Source organism: Accipiter gentilis, chromosome 33 (genome assembly GCF_929443795.1).
Source record: "Accipiter gentilis chromosome 33, bAccGen1.1, whole genome shotgun sequence".
Taxonomy (NCBI): Eukaryota; Metazoa; Chordata; class Aves; order Accipitriformes; family Accipitridae; genus Astur; species Astur gentilis.
This window is the reverse complement of record NC_064912.1, coordinates 966,991-992,843: the sequence shown is the minus strand read 5'-3', so window position 1 is coordinate 992,843 and position 25,853 is coordinate 966,991. Positions and strand designations below refer to the sequence as shown.

The following is a 25,853-nucleotide window of genomic DNA, read 5'->3' as shown; positions in this document are numbered from 1 at the left end:
TTCTTGGTGGATTCTTGGACATGTAACAACACCGTTAACTCACTCAGGTGCCACTCCCAGAGTAATTCATTTCTTGGCTCTGCCCAGCTGACTATTTTCACCAATTGTGCTCATAGTATTTTTGAGATCATCAGACTTGAAGCTGACTGTTTTAGCAGACCATGTGGGCAGATACCTTGTTTTCTCAGGCAATCAGGCTAATGAGGAAACTATTGCAACTACATAGCACAATCAAGTAAAAAATACACAGCCAGTAGGAGCTGCTAGAAATCATCTAGTCTATCATCCCTTTCTGGGCTGGAATAAAAATAATCTAAAAAAACCACTGTCTCTGCTCAAGTGACCATTTTCACAGCTTTCATAATTGCCTACTTCAATGTTACACAAAATATTGCCCAATAACTAAACTACATATCCCTACTTGTGCAGGCTTAGCTGGAAATTAAGTTCCCAGCCCTCTAATATTCAACAGAGAAGCCCTGCTGTAAAGGATTTATATCCTAAATAAACAAATGAACAGGGCATCCTAGGATCCTAAGATCTTCCCTCCTGAGTACTGCACTCATAAAAGATGCCTAACAGCTCCGAGTCCCTCAAGTCCCAGGACCAACAAAGAAGACGCTTCAGCAGCATAGTCACACACAGTGCATTTTGTCCCTTCCTCTAAGGGCTTGACCTCAGCTGCTGAGAAAAAAAAAAAAAAAAAGTTGCACGATTAGGTGCTTCCTACTTAGTAAGCCATAAAGGATTAACAACAGAAGTCTGACCTTTGGTTTAAATCCTCTTACCTGAATGGGAAAGAACTGCTTTAGTAACACACAGATCACCTATTATCATTTGCCAGATTAAACAAGTTAAAAGCCTTTTAAGAACAAACGAGTTATGAATGAAATGTAGTAGCTTCTAAGTAACCTAAAAGGAAAATACAGAACATCCAGTATATTGGTGGCTTTTACATCTAAGGTCTTTGGAAAAGTATTTTCATGTTATAATTAGTTTATCATGCACATCAGATGCAAAATTAAAAACACCTCAACATAAAAGTATTAACTTTGTCCTTCTGTCAGACAGTTCTGCATTGCTTGCTCTATTTCTATTAGGCATGCAGTTTCTTATTCATACCTTAAAATACACAGGATGTGCAACAAATCCAAGTTAATGTTCTTGTCTGGTCCAGAAAACCATGGCAACAAACACTGAAAGATTACTTGCATTTTGTATCTGTGCAGGTTTGCCAAAGCATGATCATGGATCCTCCCTACTATTAAAAAAGAACGAATGAAAGTTCAAGTGTCTTCTGACATCTCAACCTACCCCCTGCCTCTCAGCTCTTGTCCAACTCCTTTCTATTCAGTCTTTCTTTCACAAACATTTACACACATGAGCAATTTCACACCTTAACAGTCCACTTGAGGCAATGGGACTATCCAAGCATATAAAGTTATTTACATACAGAGAGAATGGAAACCTTCAACTCTGAGCTCCTTGGGGAACTGAACATACCTTCATGTATCTTTGCAAAGCACCATGGAAATACATGGCACTGTAGATGCAGAATGCATCATTTCCTGTCAGGATCGTTAAATTTGATTGTGGTCAAACCAAGTGGCAAAAATAAACCATATGATCTTGTGCTACATTATAACAAAACTACAAAATAATCTCTCACTAATTAAGATGTAGATTTAAATGCAAAGCTCTACAGTAGAAACAAGAACAATAAGAAATTTGGCTCTTTTTTGTTTACAAATTGCATTTATAGCAATACACTTGGTTACTCACAGCTACGCTTTAAATCATATTTATAGCTGACATAGAGCCCAAGGCATGTTCAAATTTAGCTTGCCATCATAAGATAATTACTTGCAACACTCTCCATGGGAGCCCCATCTTCCAGAATTTAGATGCCATGATGAAGTTTAAATTCAGACATTGATTTCTAAGCTACAGCTCATGAAGATTTTCCTCAGAAGAAGAGACTAAAGCAGCATTTCCTGCTGACACCCACAAAGTCTCAAGAAGAGGATGATCTAATATTCTTTCCACAAAAAAATTATCAAGGAGAAAAAAAATATCTCGCACAGTACCCATTGAAAGATTTTTAGAAGTGATCCTTCCTAGTAGTTAACATGAAGTCAACACATTAAAGTATCAGAGAGCAGTCACTGGAAAACAGGCCAAAACATTAGGTTAGTAAATGAAATACAACACCCTTTAATTCAGTACATTACTGAATAAAGCTTCTTAATCCTGGAAACATTTTATTTAAAAAAAAAAAAAATCCCACTTAAGGGTACCTACACAAGTGCAACCTCCACCAGAAGACTAGAAGTTGTGAAGACACTAGGCCTTCCCAGGTTTCACATTGACCCTTTCATGTATGTTATTTGTAGCCTTTATAAACAACGAGGAACTTAGTAACATCTTAACTAGTTAGAAGCCAGCTGCTGGGCCAGCCAGCGCCTCAGCAGCACTCCAGGCCCCCACTCAGCTCCGAGTCCCTCCGGAGCACGGCCGCCATGTTAGGTGGCCTGGTCTCCCACCAGCTGTGGCTAAAAGGTCCCCGGCATCGTCTTTCTCCTTAAGAACTGCTAAAACCAATAAGGATCTCGCAATAAGTGGTGGGTTCTTTAGTCACCACCAAGTCCAGGCTGCGAAGGGATGCTCAGCACCAAACCTGCGGCACAGCGAACCACCTCCCCGCTGGGTGCCCCAACACTGTCCCTGCCGGTACCGAGGTCAGGCCTGGGAAAGCACAAGATGCTTCGGAGGAGAGCGGCCCCAGGGCTCCCCCTCACGCTCCGCCGGGTGTAAGGCACCGGGAACAGCCGCCACGATGCAGTTTCGCCGGGTAGCGAGCTGGCCTGTGCCAGCGGACCTCTCCGGGAGACGAGGTACGGCCACGGCGGGGGAGGGGGGAGGGGACGGGACCCACACTGCTTGAACCGCCTGGCTGAGGCCCAAACACCAGGGGCCGCGGAGCGAACGAAGCAAAGCCCCAGCGCAGGGCCTCGCCCCGATGCTCGGCCGAAGCCCACCCGGCGAAGTCGTCGTCCCCCGCCGCCATCCGGGCAGGGCAGCGCCCCTCCCTCCCGGCCCCTTCCCCGCCAGCCGTGTCCGGCACATCCACCGCCTGCCCGCCCCGGCAGGTTATAAATACAACGCCGCATGCAAATCAGCAGCTTTCTGACCAATGGTATCCTGGATCACGTCCAAGGGCCCCGGCTGTAGGGCCAGCGATTAGTTTTTCTTTTAGCCAATCAGCGGCCAGCTCTCGGGATTCGTCTCGCCCTCTGACGGACACCGGCTTACCGCCTCTTCCTTTGCGCTAAGCTTTCGTCACCCGCCCCGCGCCGCGCTTTGTTTGGCTTGCGTGGGGGCCCCGGCCCCGCCTTCCGTCTCGCTCCCGCTTGCCGCCAGCCAATGGGACGCCTTGTTTGCGATCCTGGGGAGGGGAGCGCCGGCGCTCTCAGCTGGGCCCGCGCGCCGCGTCCTGCCCCGCCCCCTCGGCCCGGCGCAGGCTGACGAGGAAGCGGAACCGCCGCGGGCAGGAACCCCATCGCGGCCCGCTCTGCGGCCGAACGCGGGGCCGGGGGCGACGGCGGAGCGACGGCCGAGCGACGGCCGAGCCCGGGGCGCCAGGGAGCCGCGGCTCCGGCCGGGGGCGTTGAGGCCCGACGGGGCGCCGGCGGTGCCGGGCCCGCGGCCGCGGTTTCGGAGGAGCCCGGGGAAGAGAGGTCGCCTCCCCGGCCGGGAGCGGGGACTGCCGCCGCCAGCAAAGCTGGGAGGGCCGCGGGGGTCCGCGGTTGGCGTAGGGCGCGCCGGCCTCCTCCCGAGCTGGCGGGTCTGGGGCGCAGCCTGGGGGTGCCTGGGGCTGCGGGTGCCGGAAGACCCGAGGCAGCCGCCGGCGGGCGAGCTGGAGCGCGGAGGCTGCGCGGCGGCATTGATGCGGCAGGTGAGGCGCTGGGCAGGGGATGGAGCCCGCCGCGGGGCGCAGGGGGCTGCTGGGGCGGCGGGGAGAAGCGGAGCCTTGGGGGCCCCCGTGGGGCCCGCGCGTCCCTGGGAGGGGGTGGCCCGGCCCGGCTCTCCCGTCTGGGCCGTCGATCGACGGGGTGTGGCGGCGCTGGGGTCTGCGGGGAAAGCGTCCCCTCGGAGGGGAGCCGGGCGTTTGTAGGAGGCAGAGTGAAGGGACGGCGACTAAGCGTGAAGGTCTAGAGGACCAAAGGGGCGAGGTTGAGAAGATTTTTCCCTTTGGGAGAAAAAGGAAAAGCAGGGGTAGCGTGAAAAGGAAAGGAGATCGCAGCCGAAATGGGTAAACTGGGTGTGGGGCCCTGCCGGAGGGTTTAGGCAGGACGCTGTAAGGAGCCGGCTGCTGGGAAGTGGGGCAGGTGCTGGGATTTGCTGCCCGAGTCTTGTAAGTAACTGTCCCCAAGATGTGTTTCTTTGGTATGCCCCTACTAATTGTTGGGGGATGCCAGCGGATGCATCGTTTAATTTGTGGTAATAAAACTAAATGTGAAATCAGGAAGATTTCAGCCTTGCTTAGGTGAAGTTTTTGAGCAGAGACCGTCAGAGGTCGAAGATTTCTGTCCTCAAAATAACTGAAAACACTGCGGGTTTTGATGTGCGGAGAACAAGTGTGCGTCTGTAATTAGGGACCCGTCAGGTGAATGGTTAGCGAAGTTTTAACGTGAGTTTAGATCCACAGTTCAAATCGGTTTACTGAGCATTTGCAAAGAATGGAACGTTGCCCAACGTAATTCTGAATTGGTAGATTCGGTGGTTTAGCTCAAAATCATTAGAGGGAAAAGTATGATTTTAACAGTTGGAATACAGTCCATAAGCTGTAATCACACAAATTTGTATGCCATGTAATGCTGATGCATCTTGTTTATTTTAAACCACATTATTCTGGTGTCAGCCTAATCTGTAGTAACTGCGTTCTTTATTTGTGATATTCAGAATATCCTTCTCTTGTTTTTTATCTTTTCCCTTAATTAAAGTTGGACTGTGGCTCCTGCTGTGGTGATAAGGCAGCTGCATTGCAACTGCTACTTCTTTCTGTTTTGCTGTAAGTGGTTTCTTTCTTGGAAGTTGACTTCTTTTAGATATGGTGTCAGTAATATTTTTACACTCTTTGAGGAAAAAAACACCAAAACAAACAGTTGTTGGGTTTCAGCAGATAATACGGTTTAATGCCTTAAGCTTTTGTGTGTGTATCTGGTGTTTTGTTCCGAGTATTTAAAGAGAACTTCAGAATTGAGAGGATTTGTGAAGTTAGATGCAGCATGAGAGGTCATCCCCGGCAGCCGGTCCAAATGTCAGATTTGGAATTAAAGTTGTTCAGCGATGCCTCCTGGGAAGTCCGGGAGCGCTCCTCTAAGCAAACGGTATTTTAAAACTTTTTCGCTTGACCAAGAGGTCGCAGCATCGCCGGGAGTTGTGCGGTCCCCGTCGAGGCGAGGGGGGAAAAAAGCCGCAGCGGACGCCTGTAGAGTTTGTCGCCCTTCCCATTGAAGAAAAAAAACAACAAAGGGGGTCGCGCTGATTTAAAAAAAAAAAAAAGGCAAAAAAAAGCGGCTGGAAGCTGCTGTCGGAGCCAGCCAGGAGCGGCCGGCGGTGGGGAGCCGGGCCGTCTCCCGGCGCGGGCCGGTCCGCCCGGGCCGCCAGTGACAGGCGCCCGGCCCGCGGCGCGATGCGGTTCGCAGCGGCGGCAGCCGGGCCCGGGGCTGCCCCGCGGGGAGCGGCGGAGAGGTGCCGGGGCTCTGGCGGGCGTGGGGGCGGAGGGGGAGCTGGAAATCTCGGTAGCCTCGGCCAGTCCCAGCCCCAGAGAGAGAGACACACACACAGAGAGGAGGAGAAGCCGCCGCCGCCGCATCTAGGAGCATGAACCCCCCCCCCGCGGCAGGTCGGATCGCCTCGGCTCCATGGTGAGGAGGAGGAAGAGCCCCCCTGGGCCCGAGGAGCCGCCGAAGGGGTAGGATGGGGGGCGAGCAGCCGGCCCGGCCCGGCCCGGCCGCGCTGCCCCGCTCCGCTCCGCCGGGCTCGGCGGCTGCCTTTCCTCTCGGCGGCTGTCGAGCGCTTCCACACGCCCGAGTTTGGCTGGGCGATTTCTCCGCCAAAGGCGCCCCGAACCCCTTCGGGAGGGTGCCGGAGGGCTGCCGGGGGAGCCCGGCTGCCTTTTGGGCCGGTTTGGGGGGGGATTCGGGGGGGGCTTTCCCCCTCCCGCCCGCGGCACAGGTTGTTGGGTCGGGACAGCAAACGAAAGGGGATTTAGTAACAAACAACGGCGGCCATGTTGAGAGGAATTTCTGCAGCTAAACTTCTCCCCTCTCAGCCCAGGGATTTCTCTCCCTCTCTGGGGGGCTCCCTGGCCTGACTTTGTGCCCCCCCCTTTTCTCTCTCTCCTCCCCAACAGGATGACAGTGAAACTGGGAGAGAGCAGCGGGGAGGAAGGGGTGAAAAAGCTGGGCAAGAGAGCAGGAGGAGATGAGGAGTCCCTGGAAGAAGAAGGGGCAGGAGGAGGAGGAGAGGCAGCTCCAGGCAGCAGCAGCACAAAGAAAGAAGAGAAGATTATTAACAACAACACTAACAGCAGCCCCCCACCGAACCCCAGCTTATCGCAGGCCCCGGCCTCCCTCCAGCCCTCCCACAGCCAGGACCAGCATCATTTTCTCAGGTCCAGCGTCAGACCTCAGAGCAAGAGGCTGAAGAAGGATTCCCAGGCATCCTCTTCAGTTGGCAGCAGCACTGCTGCAAAAGGCAAAGGTACTGTATTTTGGCACCCTTAAAACATGCGGGCAAGGGGGGTGGGGGGAGTCACCTGTGGGTTTGGGGGTTGTCATTCTCCTCCTGTAGATGCCATCTTTTGTTTGGTTTGGGGGAAGGTGGTTTGGGGCTTGTTTCTCACAGTAGCTGAAATCTTCTTTGTGTCCCAAGGCTTCATCTTCTCTGCTGCCCACTGTCCTCTTTGCACTTGCAGAAATGGGGGGTTTGGATGTGTCTGTGGAGGAGGAAGAAATCTCCATTATTGAAGCAAACCTTTAATTCCTGCATTTCATCTCTCTTGAGTTTTAGGAAATTCCTGTGTTTTGGTTAGGAAATTGGACTCTAGCTAGCTGTGTAATCAGGTGGCTGCACTCTGAATTCTGTTCTTGGATAATAACAAAATACTCACGGGGCGCTAGTTAAAAAAGGAAAAAAAAAAACAACCCATAAGACATTGGTGATTTCCTGCAGTTATTTCTATGACTGTTTTGCCCCCAAAAACTGTTTTGGACACAGCTATGAAATACACATAGTGACATATTTGTTTCTAAGGTTTTGTGTGTCCTGCATGACTGTTTCAGAACAGTTTGGACATTTTCATGGAATTTGAGTTTTTATTAACTCAATTGACTAATTGACTGTCTGTATGTACATACATGAATGTACGCGTGCTTTTTCACTTTACATTGTAGATAAGAATTCGGTTTTTTTCAAAGCAGTTTCTTACTTGAGTAGCTAGAAGACAGCAGAGATGTTGGAATATCTTGGTGTTATGGTGTGTGCTCAGCAGTTACTGGATGACACCTGGCACTGTAGTTGAGCTGTACTTGAGACTCATTTTGGATACCTTGTGCAAAAGTACACAAGTGTTATTTTCTGTTAACTTTTGAGGAAGACAACACTCGGAGATGCCTTCAACATTTGAAATGACAAAGTTTACTCTTGTCTGCTAAACCGAAATAAAACTCCACATAGCATAAATGTGTCTCGGAGATTACCTCACTCTTTGGTCTACTACAGTGGTATGTGCATGCTGGACATTAAGTAAACGTTACGAATTATGGTAGTTTTGTGTTATAGTAATAAAGCAGTAGAAATCGTGATATTTTAGTTATTGCCATATCACGGAAAATTCTTGAACTTGGTTGCTTGAAAGTTTATATAATTGACTGAAGTATTTTTTAATACCTTAGTAAGTCATCTTTAATATCTTAAATTTTTGGTTTAAGTGAAAAGCTACTGTGTGTCATGTTGAAGGATAGAACAGAAAGGCCTTCGTAATTTTTCTCCCAGTTGCATTAAACCAAATAAAAAAACAGATGGAATACCCAGAAGTGTTTAGCTACAGATAATTATTTCAAGGGTAGTAAATAGTATTAAATACAAGGAGGTGTTTCTTTGGAATACATGTTGTCCGTGATTGACAAGTCGAATATATGCATTTGAAATTATTCCATTGCTTTGAAAGTGTATGCATGTGTGAACAAAGTACATGTGTCTTTGTCTACGTGTATATTCATGTTTGTATATTTGTACATAAATGCTCATTTCCAATTCTAGAGCAGCAGAACGATTTTTAACTAGGTGTATCAACACAATTGAAAAGCAAACAGTTTATTTTGCAATTCAGATTCCAAAATAACCCTAATAAAATTATATACAGAATGGAAAATATTATTTCAATAATTGGTCATAGATAGATAGTGCTTGTAATCGCTGTACCTGACTATGTTGTCAGGATTGGGGAAACTTCTTAAATCATTGGGGGTGACAGTCGGTGGTAGAATTATGGTTATGCTTTCACTTTTTGAATTGTAAGACCAGCCACAGCTCTGCCTGGCTAGTTTTGAAGTGAATGCATTGAACTTGGTTTCTCTGATACAGTTGAGATTATAACTGTCAGATCTTGGAGAACAGGGCCACAGAGTGGGATCTTTTCTAATTTGAGTTCTTTACGTTTGGGGATGCATACTGAGAAGTTTTCCAGGCTTGTCTGAATTTTCCCTAATGGAATGTCTTGTGATCAGAATTTATAGGACTTTGCATTCTAAATGAAGTGTCTCACAGAGCTAGCTTCTAATAGAGAACTAATTGAAGGGTGAAGATTACTTATAAAGGTTGAACTTAAATTCTTCCATTTGCTCTTCTACCAACTTTCTCCTCCCCCTCTAAGTAAAAAAAAATGATAAAAAGTTTGAACGCATGTGCTTTGGATCAGCTCTGAAATCGGGAACCTTTTCCATTTTGCATGTCACAGTCAAGGTGATAGCTGCAAAGGTAGTTTTAACATTGGCCAGCAAGAGTGGCTATACCACACTTATACTTGGTCCCATGGAACCAGAAACTTGTTTTTGTCGTTGTCTTTCAATAATGCTTTGTAACCCTTAAAATTTTATTAAAGTGGTCCTGCTTTTGCAGTCTCTGTATTCTAGAGTGAAAACCCTTTCAAAGGCTATTATTAAGGAAGGTAATCAATAAACTTAATTTCTTTCAAATTATAGTTAGTCAGCAGGCATTGGCTTGCTATATCCTAATCATGCTTGTCCTAATCATGCCTTTAAAAGAGTTTTGAAAGTAGAATTTTTTTTCTGTCTGTTGCAGATCCGTTTTTACTTTTGGCATTTGTGCTTTTAGGGTGCTTCTTTGTAGCAGACAAATTATTGATAAAGTAGACTTTACTGTAAACTGTAGGAAGAGTTTGCCCACTCAGCAGCTGCTAACTTTTCAACTTCACCTTACTGTGGTTCAGGGAAGACTGTTAATAGTAATTCTCAAGTTCTGCCTAGTAGAATGTATAAATGTATTGCTAAATTTCAGATTACCCTGATGTAATCTTTTATTGGATCTTTGGAGTCTGTCTCTTGCCTTTTGTGTACTGAGTTGCACTTTTGAATTTAGGGCAAAAATTACATAGAAAGTAGCATAGTAAAAGGAAGTTTGAAAACTTTCACTTAAATAGCCAATCCATTTTGAATTGCTGAAGGGTTTATCAAATTTCCTGCACAAATATCTAAATCTGTGCATTTTTTTTAGAATTATTATTATTATCTTATTTTCAAATGCTGGTCATCTTTTTATTGTATTTTCAAGTTTGTAGTCTACACCTCAAACAATGCACGCCTTTTGAAATATGAATGCTTGGAAGTAAGTCTTAAAGTAACTTGCATGAAATCTGAGGAGGAACTTGAAGGAGTAGTGGGGTGGAGGCAGTTTATAATGAGAGTTTAAAAGCAGGGAGGTTTGTTGAGGGAGAGGAAGCAGACCAGTATAAGGTTGCCGAGAAAGAGGGATTTCTGAGAGTTTGGTTCTCAAATACAGATAAGCCACATGGTTGCTGAGCACAGGTTTTAAGGTGTGTTTTGGGGCTTTTTTGCATCAAGCGAGAGTGGTTAGAATATGCATGTATATGTTGTGACCACATTGGTAAAAGCAAGTGTGGAATACATTGCGATCATGTGCTGTAGATTTAGTTTGAACTAGAGTGTTCCCATTTCCGTGTTTTTATCCATTTTCTGAATGCAGAATGAAGTCAGAAGGAAATAGTAAGAAAGTCTGATGGCAGTGAGCTGAAGCTTGAAGATGTCTTTCATGCCATTACTCTAGATTTATTCGTAAAATGTGTAGAATGGCCCAAACAAGTATTTGGATTTGTTTTGCAGTAATAAGGAGTTTGTTCTTGAAAAAAGAATTATTCAGCTGAAAGCGTGAATTGAATTAAAATGTTCCATCTTTTGGCATTGTATGAAACTTGCAAGAAGGCAGTCCAGTTTGTCTCAGCCCACCAAAGTTGCATGTCCCATAGCATGTGGATTATACCCGGTGTACGTACTTACAATACAATTTTACTGTATCTTCCCAAATTTGTATGCTGCAGAATCTATTGTAACCTTCATTTGAAATGTCATTCCTCCAGCATTATTTCTCTAAGGCATAAACAACTGTTTAAAAACTACTGGCATGCTCCCTTGTTCTAATAATTCTGTCCATCTCATTTGCACTTGGTACTTTTCCTTCCATCTTATTCTGACATGCTTTCATTCATTCTTTGCCCTCCCATTTATCCCAGTTCTCCCACCCTGCCTTTGAAAGTGGCTCAGGACCAGAACTCCACAGTATCTCATCCCGCACCACAAGAGGAGGATATTTTTTTCCTGTCCCCTGTGCAGTAGGTGCTGAACTTCGAGCAGGGCTGCACAACCATGTGCTTTAGATGGAACTTCATATTAGGCATTATGGGTGTTTCTGATGGAAGAGCAAGAGAATAATGATTTATTGGGATAGTAAACAAATTTATAATAAACATATTATAAATAAATAATCTAAAAATAAACATATTAATTTATTTTTTACAGCTATGCTTGGTTAGTTCAAATAGTGCTGCATTTGATAGCTTAAATATATACTGTCCATAGAAAAGCAAGCCTTCAGTATAGTTTTGTTCATAGACTCCTGTTGATAATTGACACTGTGTATGTTTAAACATGTTCAGCTACATCTTGGTTGTGCAAATCTTCTAAATAATAAGAGGTAGAAGAAGCTAGACTGTCTGTATCCTTGTAGGACAGTTACCTGTTGTGTTTAAAACTTTGGATGTTAATTCATAACAAGAACACTATATGGTATAACCATGCAATATGGCATAAGCTGTCCTAGACTTACCCGTCTTAGGAGTCGATGCTATTTACTGAGGAGGTGTAAAAGGTAGAAATTTGTTTTCCAGTTACAATGTTAGTACTCAAATGAAGCATTGGCTTGCAGGGAATGTGGATGTGGTCCAGTCCAGTGGTTGGGTGATGCAAGATAAGTCGACAGAGTGAGAATGACCATCTTGTCTTTGTCTCGTCTTCAGTGTTCTCCTTTTATAAATGATTTTACTTAGAACTAGCACCTAAGCAGATTATTAGAGTAAGCCCCCTTCCTCTCTCTGAAGTTTTAAATAATCTATTGTTGGGAAATACTGATCATCATCATCTGTCATTAGTGAGGGGGGTGTCCTCGATAGAACTGTTCTGTTCATTTAATCTTTTACATACAACTAAGAGGAAATCTACTGAACTTTATATAGTCTTATTAGAATTTTAAGTCCTCACTGATACTTTTGCTTCTTAAGCTTTTTAATAATGAAAATTTCACGTGTACCAAGCATACTGTACAATCTTCAGAAATCCCTTGATAAGATCTGAACTTTAGGCAGCTGACTTTAGGTTTTTACTTATTTGAGTACGTATACAGAGTGATGTAAAAAAAAAAAAAGCTAAACCTCCCCCAAAACCCCAAACAAAAACCAGCCACCCAACAAACAAAACCCCCACACCCTACAAACCTAGTTCCTCTAAATGGTTTTTCAGAAAGTTAGAGGTCTCTGATCAGAATAGTAACTCTGGAATAGAATCCTGTACCTGTCTCTTGATAAAGGACGTCTTTTCTGGGAGCTAGTAGCAACAGGAGATGGTAGGTTGAGATTGAGGACTGGTGTGTTTTGAGTTCCCCCTTCTTGATTGAAGATGTTATCTATAAAGATCTGTATTTCTTTACCATGCAAATTGTGATATTCCAATCTCTCATTTGCAAAATAAAGAAGCAATTTTTTGTCTTAAAATTGTTGTTTTTCTTCTCAGCCATCTATGAAAGTGCTCAGGTTTTTCTTACGGAGTCCTTTTTCATACAGAATTTACCTTCACAGTACCAGAATTAAATTGCTTAACTTACAATTATTTTATCAGTGGCTGATGAAGGTTTTGGGAAATAGAGAAGCTCTTTATTTGAGAAGTTGTTTTTAAGTGCATTTTCTTTAAGAATCCAATTCTTTTTCATGTTTTGCCTTACGTGCTTCCCTGTGGTGACAGTAATTTTCTTCGAAAGTGTCAGATAGTCATCGCTAGAAAGAAAAGAAACGTTAACATAAAAAAGGTCACAATGTCATGTTTTATATCAACTAAATATTTATTGTACGCAGGAAAAAAATGTACTTTCACACATTGTACTCTCTTCCAGGTTTGATTTAAAATATTATTTGTTACTTGACCAAACAGCTTTTTTAGGATCTGGAGAAATATGGTTTTGTCCTCCAAAGGAGGTACTTTCTAATTGCAGCTGAATAGTTACAGTTAAAATTTATGTACAAGTCTTTCAAATCTCTAAAGTATAGTAAGCCTATAACAGTTGATTCTTCTGGTACTCTTTTTAAAGTAATATTTGGATTATCAAACTGGAATATCCTGGTTCTTGAATGAGAGAGAGGGAGAGGTGGGGGGTGTGTGTGTGTGTGTGTATACATAAACACTGAGTTTGTCAGGTAAACAAACTGTTTAATATAATTAAATTTTAAAAGGTAACTGAACTTTTTAAGCCTAAATATGAAAGAGAACTGTGCTAATGTGTGTCAAAGTTTGGGAAACTAGCTGGGACTGCTGTATTGTACAAGTTGGATTTATAAGCAAATAAACTAAGGCAAGCCAATTTATCATGAGATAAAACACAAAACATAAAGGAGAGTAACCAGAAAAATGAAAATGGTAATAAGCATTCTTTATAATGAGCAATGTATGTTTAATGTTAAAAGTCTTCTGTTTTATTAAGTGCACACCTGCATTGATAAGGGCAGTCAAATCCAAATAATACTACTTAGCAAAATTGAAGAGACTATATTTTGGAAATGTAAGTTACTGAGAATGGTTACATTTTCATGGAAAAAAAAACCAAGCGCACTTTTTGGGAGGTCTCCCTGGTTTCTGGATTAACATTCTGATAATCTGTTACAGTGTTAAACCAAGCATGTTTGGTTTGATTTCTGTTGTGAATAAATCACAGGTTTAAGGTGAATTGATAATGTTTTTTTCTGATTAAAATGTCTTTGAAGGACTAATACTTTCAGAGGTGATTAAGAAAAAGAAAAAAAAGGAGTCTTTTTCTTCTGAATTAACGTGAGGGAATGGAATCTTACTGCATTACGTGTAGCTCTCACCTTCCTGCAGTTTCTCCACCCCATTTTCTTCTCTGTCCCCTACTTGAATAAACAACAAATTCTCTTAGTTCCATGAGGTTTTATTTTCATTATAGTATTTCCAATTTTTGTATTTTTTTTCTGATCCATGTTTTTTGGAGTGTTGGTAACTGTCAAAGGTACAATCAAGATTACACTTCTGTGCCATTTTTCCAAAAGCCACACCAGGATTTGGGGAAGGAGAAGAGGTTAGGACTTGCTGTCCTTTGGATACATTGAATTATCCTAGATGGGCTAAGTGTCAGAGATGGTGCTCCTTATACCGAGGATCAGATTCTTGAGAATGCTGATCCATTGTCATGTGATGAACTAAAGTAGACATCTTTCAGGCTTTTTGTTAACCACAGCTATTTTGGAGGCAATAGGATCAAGACCAAAGACAAGGATATGAAGTTGTGTATATTTTCTCAGAGCTATTAGTTTGCTTTATTGGTCACATCAATGTTCAGCATTGCTCAGAAGTTCCCCTCAGCTGCAAAGGGGCAACTGCAGAGCACACCAGTGTATAAGCATCAGAGAGTGTGTTGTCTTTAGAGGTTGCTTTGGTATATTCCTGCTTATCTGTCTTATCTCTGGAAATACAAAATTAAGCCATTGAAACCTTCCCCTTGTTATTTGCTTTTTGAGATTTTATTTCTTTAAAACAAACCTTGTTATTTGCCTGTTGTATTTCAGGTGAAATATCTTGGGGGGAAAATTATATAGATGAGAGCAGTAAAAGGAGGAGGAAATTCTGAGTTCCTCCCTTATTGCTATCCATGAATCTTCCTCTTGGTTTGATACTCACTCTGGTCATGTGTTTTTGCAGCAGCAGATAATGGAGGGACAGCATCTGGTGGCACATCAGGAATTCCTCCCAACAATCCTGCTGGGAATTCCAAGTCAGCAGCAAGGAACCTGGGCTCCTCGGCTGGAGAGAAGGAGGAAGGAAAGAAGGTCAGACGGCAGTGGGAATCGTGGAGCACAGAGGACAAAAATACTTTCTTCGAGGGACTGTATGAGGTACATGTAGAGGAAAACAGCAAGCTTAGATGGCTTCATTTAGTATCTGGATATTCCTAAAGAAGGTTGATTGAATGGAGATTTACAGGAACAAAATGCATAGGTACACATATACATTTGATTGTCTATGCATATGTGTCTTTATAGTTGGCTATAAACCAGCTGTCAATCACAGGCACATTTCAAAAGTGTCAAGCTTTTTTTGTTTGTTTGTTTTGAAATACACAGGAAATATTTGTGAGTTTTAGGCATGAATGTTTATAATAATTTCAGTTATTTTTCAATTATGGTTCTGTTTTAAATGAGAAATAAATAAGTAATGTCCCCATCTCAACTTTCAAAAGCAACACACTTAGGCTGTAATATTACCAAACAAGAAAACATGTCCTTTTCTAATAAGAATTGTAGGCACTGTGTTTAGTCTTTCACCATGAAAAGGTTTGAGCCAGTTCAGTACTAGGGTTGAGAGACAAAGAAAATTTAGATCATCTTATCTTTTATCTCATATGATGTATATGATGTTTTCCTGATTGTCCTGTTTCTATGATTATTTTAAGAGCACTTGTGTTATGAAAATACATAGTAAAGGTGTAAGCAAAAGCAGCAGTGGTGGGTTTTCTTTGCACATGTGCATCTTTTTAAAAATATTTTTTTTAGTGGTAGGCATAATTCACATGTATATGTTTTGTGGACAAAATGAACACTTAAACACTTTTCTTTTTTTAACTCCTCTGACTTGCAGTAATGTTCGTGGGAGCGATGTAATTTTTAAGTCCCTTCATCGCTCAAAGAAAATGTAATGTGTTGGGGGTTTTTTTGAATGCTGAGGAAAAAGTTCAAAAATTTGCTCTAAGGTAGATTTGGGACTCTGTTTGGTCCCCCACTTCCATTCATTTTGTGTTACTACCTTTCAAAAGAGGTTTTCACTTTTTTTTTTTATTTAAATCAGTTCCAGCCTTTTTTGAATACTAAGAAATTTTGTGATAGCAGGAGTTCAATGATAATGTATATGAAATTAAATTTTCCTCTTTTGAACTCCCAGGATTTTATAGGTATTAGCTAGTTTTAAAGGGATACTTAGATGTCTCGTTTTTATTTTTACCCTGAGAATAAACTTCTGAATGACCTACAGTGTAAAAATGTGTTTTCTGTAAGAAGTTTTTTTTGTTTGTTTGTTTGTTTTGTTTTTTTTAAATACAATATTTTCCTTCATTATTTGAAACTCAAATTTTGTTCTTCTAATAACTGGAATGTGAAGTTCACTGTAAATAAAAGTGAAGCTGTTAAATATAATAAGGTTTTCATTCACCTTAGTCAGAAATGGAGGTAGGAGGGAGAAGGGGGGAAAATAGAAGAAAGTAAAGAAAGCTAAGTGAGAAAGTTGGTATTTTCAGTTCTGCTACTTACCACATTTACAAGTAAAGTGGTTTGGTTTTTTTTAAGTTTGCTAGCAACTTGCAGTTTCTATTTTGGAACAGTTCAAGAAATTGGAAAGTAATTTATTTGACATCTATAGTGTATTTTATATAAAATAAAGGAAATCGGTGTTTTTGCTGTTGAGTTCTGATACCCAAGAATTTTGTTTATGACCAATGAAATCTAATTTCCCACAAAGAACCCCAAAGTCCCTCATGTTGTTTGAGTTGTCTTATGACAAGATTCAAGTTTGGGTTTGAGTATTTGGATTTGTTTTATTTTTTCTTTAGCATGGGAAGGACTTTGAAGCCATCCAGAACAACATTGCCCTGAAATACAAGAAGAAAGGCAAACCAGCAAGCATGGTGAAGAATAAGGAACAGGTCCGCCATTTCTACTACCGCACCTGGCACAAGATCTCAAAGTACATTGACTTTGATAATGGTTAGTATGCAATGAAATGGGCTTAGGATAGAGCTCGCAGTCTCGTGAGGGTTGGAGTCCTGCCTTTTGGTGTTGTCAGGGAGGGTAGGAATGGTGGAGATGAGAAAATAAATACTGAATAGGATGTCTTTGAACATGTCTTATTTTCGTTAGCATGGCCACGTTGCAGTTCATGTTTTTTGAAATAATTCTCAAAAATGAGTATTTGTATCACTGCTTTTATATGAATTCACCACACCATAATAAATGCTGATCCTACTATTAATATTAGGGAAAAGCCAGATTCAATAAAATGTTTTTCTGTTCTCAAGAACACACCTTTGAGGACAGTTGCCTAAATGTTAGTCAGGCATGACTTCATTGAGTAAATTGACTCCAGCACTGCTTTGCGCTTCTTGGGGGAAGGTAGAAATAAATAGTCTGATATAAGTGTAAATGGTGACATACTTGTTCACACTTCAAATAAGCCTGAAATTGTATCGTTGGTTCAGTAACTTAGGATTCCCAGTGCCATATTCCCCTCTTTCCATTCTTTTCCCTCCTCCCCCCTCTTGTTGAACGAAAAGGAAATTGGGAAGTCATATGAACGGATAGTGGTATTTTGTAAAAATAATAGTAATATATGATAATTGGTAGTTGATTTTTATCAAATGCATACAATTCAGTAACAGGCAATGAGAATTCAAGTCAATTTGTGGGTAGCCTAATCTGAATAGCGAGTTAAATCTATTTCAGAGCGAACCGATTTTACCAAGACCCAGTTCTTTAGACTTTTTTAAGGTATGAAGAATGTCAGTTCTCCCATTAGCTTGTTGATTAAATAAAGATCTCCAGGGCTTTCCTGTCCTTCTGATGCTATATTCTAAGTTGCATAAATCATGGCAGTCTCATGGTGGTTGAATTTTTTGGTCTTTAAAGAACTCTCCTTAACATCAGCAAAGATTTGCATAGTAAATTAAATCTATATGATTTGTGGCCAGAGCCTCTGAAATTAAAAATAACTCATTAATGAGAAATGGATATGACTAGAAAAAAGCTGAAGGAATGCAAACATAGTGTATAATGTAGTCTCTTTATGAAATTGTTTTGTCTTGTTTCTGAGATTAGGTTATCTAAAGGAGGAGTTACACATGTAAAATACCTGTCATAAGGTGTATTTTTGAGTTCCTTTTTCAAAACAAGACAGCATTTTAAGGTGAAACAAGTCATTAGTATTTTACATAAAACCAAATGTTACAGCAAACACAGCATGGAAGTACTTTAAAAAAAACAAAGTCATGGAGGAACTTCATCTGTTTTCTGGGTAATGTACAGTTCTGTGTTTATACCTCTAAGGTCTGAAGTCTCATTGGCTGAAGGAATTTAAGAATTAGTGCAGTAGTTTGATTAGCTTTAGTATTGGTAGAAATATGTGTGGCTGGATTTTGAAATTAAATGAGTCTGCAAGTCAGAGAGAACTGAATTCTTGACGAATAGACAAGGATAAATATTTTCATCTGATTTGTAAACCACAAGACTGTCTTTCCTTGCTGTCATAGATGTTTAGATCTATTAGCAACATTAATCTGCACATCATGGTGTTGATAAGAAAGGAGGAAAAAAAAAACTTGTTCAATAAAATATGTGCAATTTTTCATATGAAAATTTAGAATCTAGAATTTGCATTAAATCTCCCAGGTGCATTCATGTGCCCAGAAGACATTCTCTGTCTTCTGGAAAATTCAGACCTACTTCTTAATTTTCATATAAGAAGAGTTCTGTATGTGTTTTCTTGGGGGCATCTGGACATTTCCTTTAGAAACTGTAAACAGTTAAGTGATATTAGAGTTAGCTTTATTATGAATTAGTTTTATTTTGCATATTGAACTGTTGCATATTTGTTTAAATTCTGTGGAAGATGCTTTGGTTTTTCTGTAATCTAAGAAATGTTGCATTTCCCAGATTTAAGTCACCAAAAGGAAATTGGTGAACCTATGTCTTTATAGCGTTTCTTGAAACAGAACTTAGTCTTACCATCGATGAGATGTTTGTCTCATCATTGAAAATACAAATTATCTCACTTTCAGTGTTGAAATTAGTATCTGCAATGTAGCTGTGTATGAGTATCTGCAATCTGCATCTCACTTAAACCTTTTCTGCTTTTCAGTGTTTTCTCAAGGGCTGAAAAAATCCTCACTGGAGCTTTATGGCTTAATCTGCTATGGAGAACTAAGGAAAAAGATTGGGGGATGTGAGTGTGAACGACATAAAATTATTTTTATATGGTAGAATCAGAAGTATCTACCCTTGAAGTTGGCAATGTCTAGTACAGTTTCACTTTTGAGTTATTTAGAATCTATATTCATTGCATTCTATTGCAGTAATCTGTGGTACTGCTTTTTCATTAAATGTATTTCTTTTTTAAAGACCTTCTTAGTCTGTTGCATTAGTCCCCTTTTTATTTGACATTTCTTTAGCTTTTGCTATCTGTGGAATGCAGTGCATGTAATACCCACAGATGACAGGTAAATGTATACGCAGCTTAGATTATCTGTCTATTTTATTATTATTGAAAACTAAGCAATTAGATGTGTAAATGATTTCATTTGCACCCACAATTATTTCTGCCTATGCAATCCAAATCTGGAATGGTGCCTTTCTCTAAGTCATCTCTAAATCTTTACTTGTTGAACCCTGAAGATGAAAAAGCACTACAAATTATAAACAAAAATAACAACTTTACTGGCTAACCAAGACACATTCTGACCTTGTCAATCCTGGAGGCTGATTTTGTCTGCAAGGGTGGGTGTAGACAGATGAGTGTATGCCCTACCAATGCTACCCCATTTTCTAGAAGTTGATTAGTTGCATTAGCAAGATATTTGAGCTTAGGCTTAGTACCACGTTCGTAGCATCATAGAATGGTTTGGGTTGGAAGGGGCATTTAAAGGCCGTCTAGTCCAAGCCCCCTGCAATGAGCAGGGACATCTTCAGCTAGATCAGGTTGCTCAGAGCCCTGTCCAACCTGACCTTGAATGTTTCCAGGGATGGGGCATCAACCACCTCTCTGGGGCAACCTGTGCCAGTGTTTCACCATCCTCACTGTAAAAAAATTTCTACCTTGTATCTAGTCTGAATCTGCCCTCTTTAAATTTAAAACCATTAACCTCTTTTAGTTTAAAACCATTACCCCTTGTCCTGTCACTACAGGTCCCACTAAAAAGTCTGCATCCATCTTTCTTGTAAGCCCTAAGTAAGAAGGTCTCCCTGGAGCCTTCTCTTCTCCAGGCTGAACAACCAACCCTCTCAGCCTTTCTTCATGGGAGAGGTTCTTTCAGCCCTTGGATCTAACAGGTCCATGTCTGTCTTGTGCTGGGGACCCCAGAGCTGGATGCAGTACTCCAGGTAGGTTCTTGCAGAGCGGAGCAGAGGAGCAGAATTACTTCTCTCGACCTGCTGGCCACGCTGCTTTTTATGCAGCCTGGGATACGGTTCTCATGGTCTTTATGGCTTCCAGACTAGAGACAACTCTAATGCAACTAGCTTGGAGAATGGGCAGAAGAACATGCACTGTATGCGCTAGTCCATGCATGTATACCTTATCTCTGTATTTTTTTTTTCATTTGTCCCCAAGTTTTTTGTAGAGTCAGTTTTATATCATAGCGCATCTTCTACGTGTTTTGAGACAATTTGTGAGACATGGAAAATCATCAAAATACTTTCACTTCTTTGTAAAGTCATACTAGTTGCAAAGTGAAAAAGACAAGAAAGCTTTAATGAGTGGATGTGTACAGTTCCTAACAGAATCGTGGTATTTTGGCAGATTTTTTTTTTTTTTTGCTATATTATTTTCTCGCCTGAGATTTTTACTGCAGTGTCATGAACAAGACTGTTGTGAATGTTCATACTGACTTTATTCTGTTTGTTCAAAGATCTCCAGTGTGTTAATTCATCTTGGAGAAGCAATTTTTGACCTGTTTCATGACAAAGAAGGTGCAGAGGCAAGACAGATTGCATTGTCAGTAGAAATCAGCATTAGTGTTTCTTCCCTATGTCCACGTCTTGTCTTAAAAGCATCAACAGACCCTCCTTGCTATGACTGGGAATAAGGTTTCACACAGTCACCATGGCAATGCATGCATACTCTGTGCTTCTGTCTTTTTATAACTTTGGTACTTGGTTACGTATTTTACCCAGTGTCACTTGGAAAATTCTGGTCTCCAAGACCAAACGGGCTTAAGCCGCAAGCCTCTACAGCCAGTTTATGAGAGGTCTGTTTTGCAGCTGGTGAAACCTTGTGGTATTCACCTAGTCCCATCTTCCCAGAAATTGAGATGACTTCTGTAGAGCTATTGAGACATGAAAACGTGTCAGAATACTTTCAACATTGCCAGAGGGAGGTTAATTGTTCAGTAACTAGATCTGGGCCTAACTATCATAGGGAATATATATCAAGTTACCATAATGTCCATTTAAAAATGTGCTGTAGAATACATAGAAGAAAAGTGTGGGTTACATGTGCATTTTGTTATTTTTGTTTACTTTTTTTATTGCATTCAGTACTATGAGGGCTTGATGCTCTTTAATTACGCTGTGCTGCCTTAGCAACAGAGATTGAGCAGGAAGACGAGGAAGCTTTTCTTTTTTAATGCTGCAGTGTCAGATTAATGCCCAGCAACCCAAGGTGACTGTAGTGCCTAAACTAGGGTCATTTAATCCATGAGTAAAATGTAATTTTCATGGTAAGGATTGTATAAAGCTTGCACGTTACAAAACCAGAAACTTTTCAGAAAGGGTATTTTATAGCACATTTATGCACCTTAATCCTATGTAAGAATGAAATGTAATAGCCTTGAAAACAGAACAGGACACAAAAAAAGGTCATGACTATATCACTTTAAATCCTAATTCACTGTTCTATCCCATTTCATGTAAAGGTATGGATGACAAGAACGCAGCTAAACTCAATGAGCTCATTCAAGCCGGGTAAGTAAGAACTTATTCCTGAAACTCTTAAAACTGGGTTGTTCAGCAGCTTGGTTGTTGAATTGGTGATCCAGAGTCTAGGGGACATTTCTTACTTTGTAGATTTCCCATTTTCCATTCTTTGTTTTGTACGTGGGGTTTTTTTCTCTCTTTTTCCATGAAGCCATTAATTGTTATTAGTAGTAAATGATGGGTGGTTTTAAGAAGGTAATGAAATGAGAATTCTTTACAGAAGCTGACATTATAACTATATTGATTCACTACAGGGAATATAGAATCATAGAATTGTTTAGGTTGGCAAAGACCCTTAAGATCGTCAAGTCCAACTGTTAACCTAGTGCTGCCAGTCACCACTAAACCATGTCCCTAAGCGCCATGTCTACAGGTCTTTTAAATCCCTCCAGGAATGGTGACTCAACCACTTCCCTGGGCAGCCTGTTCCAATGCTTGACAACCCTTTTGGTGAAGAAATTCTTCCTAATATCCAGTCTAAACCTCCCCTGGTACAACTTGAGGCCATTTCCTCTTGTCCTATCGCTTGTGACTTGGGGGAAGAGACCGACCCCCACCTCTCTACAACCTCTTTTCAGGTAGTTGTAGAGAGCGATGAGGTCTCCCCTCAGCCTCCTTTTCTCCAGACTAAACCACCCCAGTTCCCTCAGCCACTCCTCATAAGACTTGTGCTCTGGACCCTCCACCAGCTTCATTGCCCTCCTTTGGACACACTCCAGCACCCCAGTGTCTTTCTTGTAGCAAGCGTTCATCTCTAAACAGTTCTGCCAACAGTGCTCAGGAGTCTTGACTTTCAGACCTGAAATGACACTTCCAGTACACCATAGGATTCAGCTCTCCAGTCGCTTCTGCATCTACTTGACTTTAAGAACAAGTATTCTCTTTCACTTCAAGAAAGAATTGTGGGATTTGGGGGTTCAGTCTTGGCAGTGTACTTTTAGAATACAGAAGAGGTTAGAAGCTGCTGTACTATTGGAAGTGAGGGAATACCTGATATATTTGTATGTAAAATTTTCTGAAGTAGTCCTTTTAGCATTTGTGTACTCTAACGTGAAATCTCTTTCAAAGGATGTTATTTTATGGAGTATGATCATTAAGCAGGCATCACTCAGCAGGCACTGGTTTGTCCTAATCATGTCTTTAAAAGCAATTTGAAAATAGTATTATTTTCTGTCTGTTACATATACCTTTTTACTTTTGGCATTTGTGCTTTTAGGGTGCTTCATCGTAGCAGACAAATTATTGATGAAATAAACTTTGCTGTAAACAGGAGGAAGGGTTTGCCCACTCAGCAGCTGCTGACTTTTTGACTTGACTTTACCTAAAATGGGTACTTGCTGTTGTGCATTTGTATTGTTCACAGACTGAGTTTCCAAATGAGTTCCTTACAGTTTATTAACCTTTAATCTCCTGGGAGATGCACTTTGTCCAGTCTGCTGTTCTGTTGCAGGTCTTGAATGTGATTATTTATGAAATCACTTGTTCTTTCTTTTGTTAACTGTGAAGTTTGAAATTAGAAGAGAAATTGCCCTTTGGTTTGGGTTTTGTACAATTAAGAAAATCTTACCAGTAAGTTTTTTCATATAACAAAATGATTCTTAAAGCCAATTACTTTAAATTGGAGTTATCAGCTAAAATGGCCCTGGGATGAGCCTTTTTTCCCTAGTGTCCTGAATATGTGTAGAGTTCAGGATGTAGGATGTCATTTTGGTCTCTCTGTTGTGCTGGAGAGCCTTTCTAATACTGTGTCATCCAAATAGACTAAACCATAATAAACGAGACTGATGAGTTTTAGCAAGCTGTAGCATCAGTCTAGCACTTCACATGATTAAGGCCTTAGTTATTCTTCTTAATTGTTAATGAGGGCTAATGATTTCTATGAAGTCTAGGTGTTTATTCTGTAAAAGCCAGTCTTGTGACAAACCATTTTGAAAACAGGAGTCTTTGCATTTGAAAATACTAATGCTAATCTTCTAACCAAAAACTAGAGTGTACGTAATATTAAAATTCTTCGGCAGTTCAGAAATAGTTGCTCTTGTATAGGACTTTTGTCTACCAGATGGAAGACACATCTTTGCTTCCCTTTTTCTCCTGCATCTCTTACCCAATTGGTGGGTAAACTTTGTCAGTCGAAGAGGAGCAAACTGTGCAGGGAAACAATGTTCACTTTTTTGTCTTCATTACCACCTGGATATCTACATCATCTGAATTAATCCCCTGCATGTGCAGGGCAGCCTCATATCTCCCACAAGGAAGCACATTGCATATATTCCATTAGATTAAACTTTCCATCTTGCTCAGTGATGTTACAATTCTATGATCCTCCTCTCTTATTTGTAAGCAGTTCTTTTATTCAGTTCCTAACACATTTCTTTCAAGCGTGATAGTCCTCCTTTTCCTCTGAGTGCAATGCACTTTGTAAGGCTTGTCACTATGTTGAAAGTCTTGAGTGAAAGTGAATCCAAAGCGATTAAAAATGGGGACTGTGAACATGCATTATTCTGATGATCTTTTCCTGAAGTAGGTAAACATTAGCCTTGTTTAATTGCTAAGAAAGGTCAAGAGAGGCTAAGATTGTGAGGAGCTACCTGGCAATTTATTTGCAGGACAACTCTAGACCCTGGAGTTACATATTCTAATTCAGCGCTTATTTTGCTTATGTTACACATCATCTCTGGCTTTCTGTGATAATTACATGGTGTATGGTAAAACAAATAACCCTGTGAGGTACTCGTAAGAAAACCATATTTAAAGTCTTCCCAGTTGAGCTTATAACACAGGTCACAGATACTAAAAGGTGCCTGAAAACTTAATCAACTAGCAGTTTCAGGTAACAACAAAATCTTTGTGTGAAATGTCCCTGTTTGGTCATTGACGTTAAGGCCATTCACTGGTATACATCTCTGTAGTTGTCTTCAGAATTTCAGTAACATGTAAAATCAGGCTAGACCATAGCCTTTGGTACAGTTGTAGCTGAATGAATTGGAGATCTTTATCAAAGTTTAGATATTTATAAATGCAAGGGGAAGATAAGAATTGTTCTGTCCAGTTTTGTAACTGGTCTGAGTAGTTTAGCATACTCATGTCAACACTGGCCCACACGAACTGCTTGAAGAAGCTTTCAGAATCGCTAAGCAAGACAACTACGAAACAAAGCTCCCTTAGAAATTACAGGGAATCTGAATGACTTTCTGTCCAGTCCTTTGTTGCTAGCTTTTTATTACAGCAACGGTATGTCACTGGATTGTGTGATTAGGATATATAACAATGAAAAAATATTTCTGGCAGTATATCAGAACTGCTCAGAAACCTATTTAGATAAACTTAAGCCAAAGCATTTTTGTTTTGTTTCACTTTTAGGAGTGAAACATTTTAATTTAACTTAGGTTTTGTAACAATCTTTACATTTAATAAAAAAAAAGATTTAAAGAAATATAAATAGTTTCTGGATATGTTTGTAATAAAAAAATAGATTTGAAGAAATATAAATAGTTTCTGGATACGTTTGTAGATCTGTAGGATTTGTGGATGGGTTAAAAAAACCCAAACAAACCACAACAAACACATAATTAAATAAATACTGTAAATACGCAACGGTTAAAGCACAGTACTACTGTTAGCCTGTCTGTTAGCATATGTGTTTTTGTCCCCCAACCTGAGAGGCTCTTAGTATCACAAGTAAGAAAGACCATTAAAGACAGAAACTTTTAACACGTATTGATTGATCTGGCTGGTTCAGTTCTTGGGTGTGGTTTGTGTGGAGTGGGAGTGATCCTTCATTGTCTTCCATTTCCTTGTAAACGCTGTTTGGCATGCTGAGGGGTATTTGTAACTCCCTAAAAATCTTGCTAATAAAATTGCAATTCATCCTGAAAAAAAATGTATACAAAAAAGATCTTTTTTAAGTAGGTAGAATATGCTCTTGGTCTCAAGTTATACTAGTAGTTCTTAATGCATATTCAGTAGCATAACTTTAAGATTTACAACTTTCTGCATTTGGAGACATCCAAGATCTAGGGAAGGGAAGGGAAGAGAAGGAAATAAGTATTGCTAAGATAAGAGTAGTTCTGTTTCAAGTTGTCTCATTTTTTATCGTGCTTTTCTTTTAAATTAGTAGAACTATTGTTTTTCCAGCCTCCCAGCCATGGATTTCAATTAGGAAACTACAGTCTCTAAATATATCTAATTTTATATTAGTTTAAAGCATAACTTATTATCAGACTCTCCCTAGTTTGCTTGAAGC

General features: G+C 40.8%; 1 protein-coding gene across 4 annotated transcripts in view; it reads left to right on the top strand.

Annotated features, from left to right (window-relative positions):
- Window positions 1–3,515: 3,515 nt before the first annotated feature.
- CRAMP1 (cramped chromatin regulator homolog 1) overlaps window positions 3,516–25,853 on the top strand; it is a 51,666-nt gene continuing 29,328 nt past the window's right edge. Inside the window, exons 1-6 of one of the 4 annotated variants that reach the window (XM_049790990.1) lie at window positions 3,516–3,955; window positions 6,419–6,768; window positions 14,580–14,773; window positions 16,480–16,633; window positions 18,780–18,863; window positions 21,550–21,598. In XM_049790990.1, coding sequence (XP_049646947.1) covers window positions 6,420–6,768; window positions 14,580–14,773; window positions 16,480–16,633; window positions 18,780–18,863; window positions 21,550–21,598 — 830 coding nt within the window. In that variant the 5' untranslated portion in view covers window positions 3,516–3,955; window position 6,419. Of the gene's footprint in view, window positions 3,956–5,749; window positions 5,931–6,418; window positions 6,769–14,579; window positions 14,774–16,479; window positions 16,634–18,779; window positions 18,864–21,549; window positions 21,599–25,853 lie in introns of those variants that run through there. The other 3 variants (XM_049790989.1, XM_049790988.1, XM_049790987.1) reach the window with 3 other exon arrangements.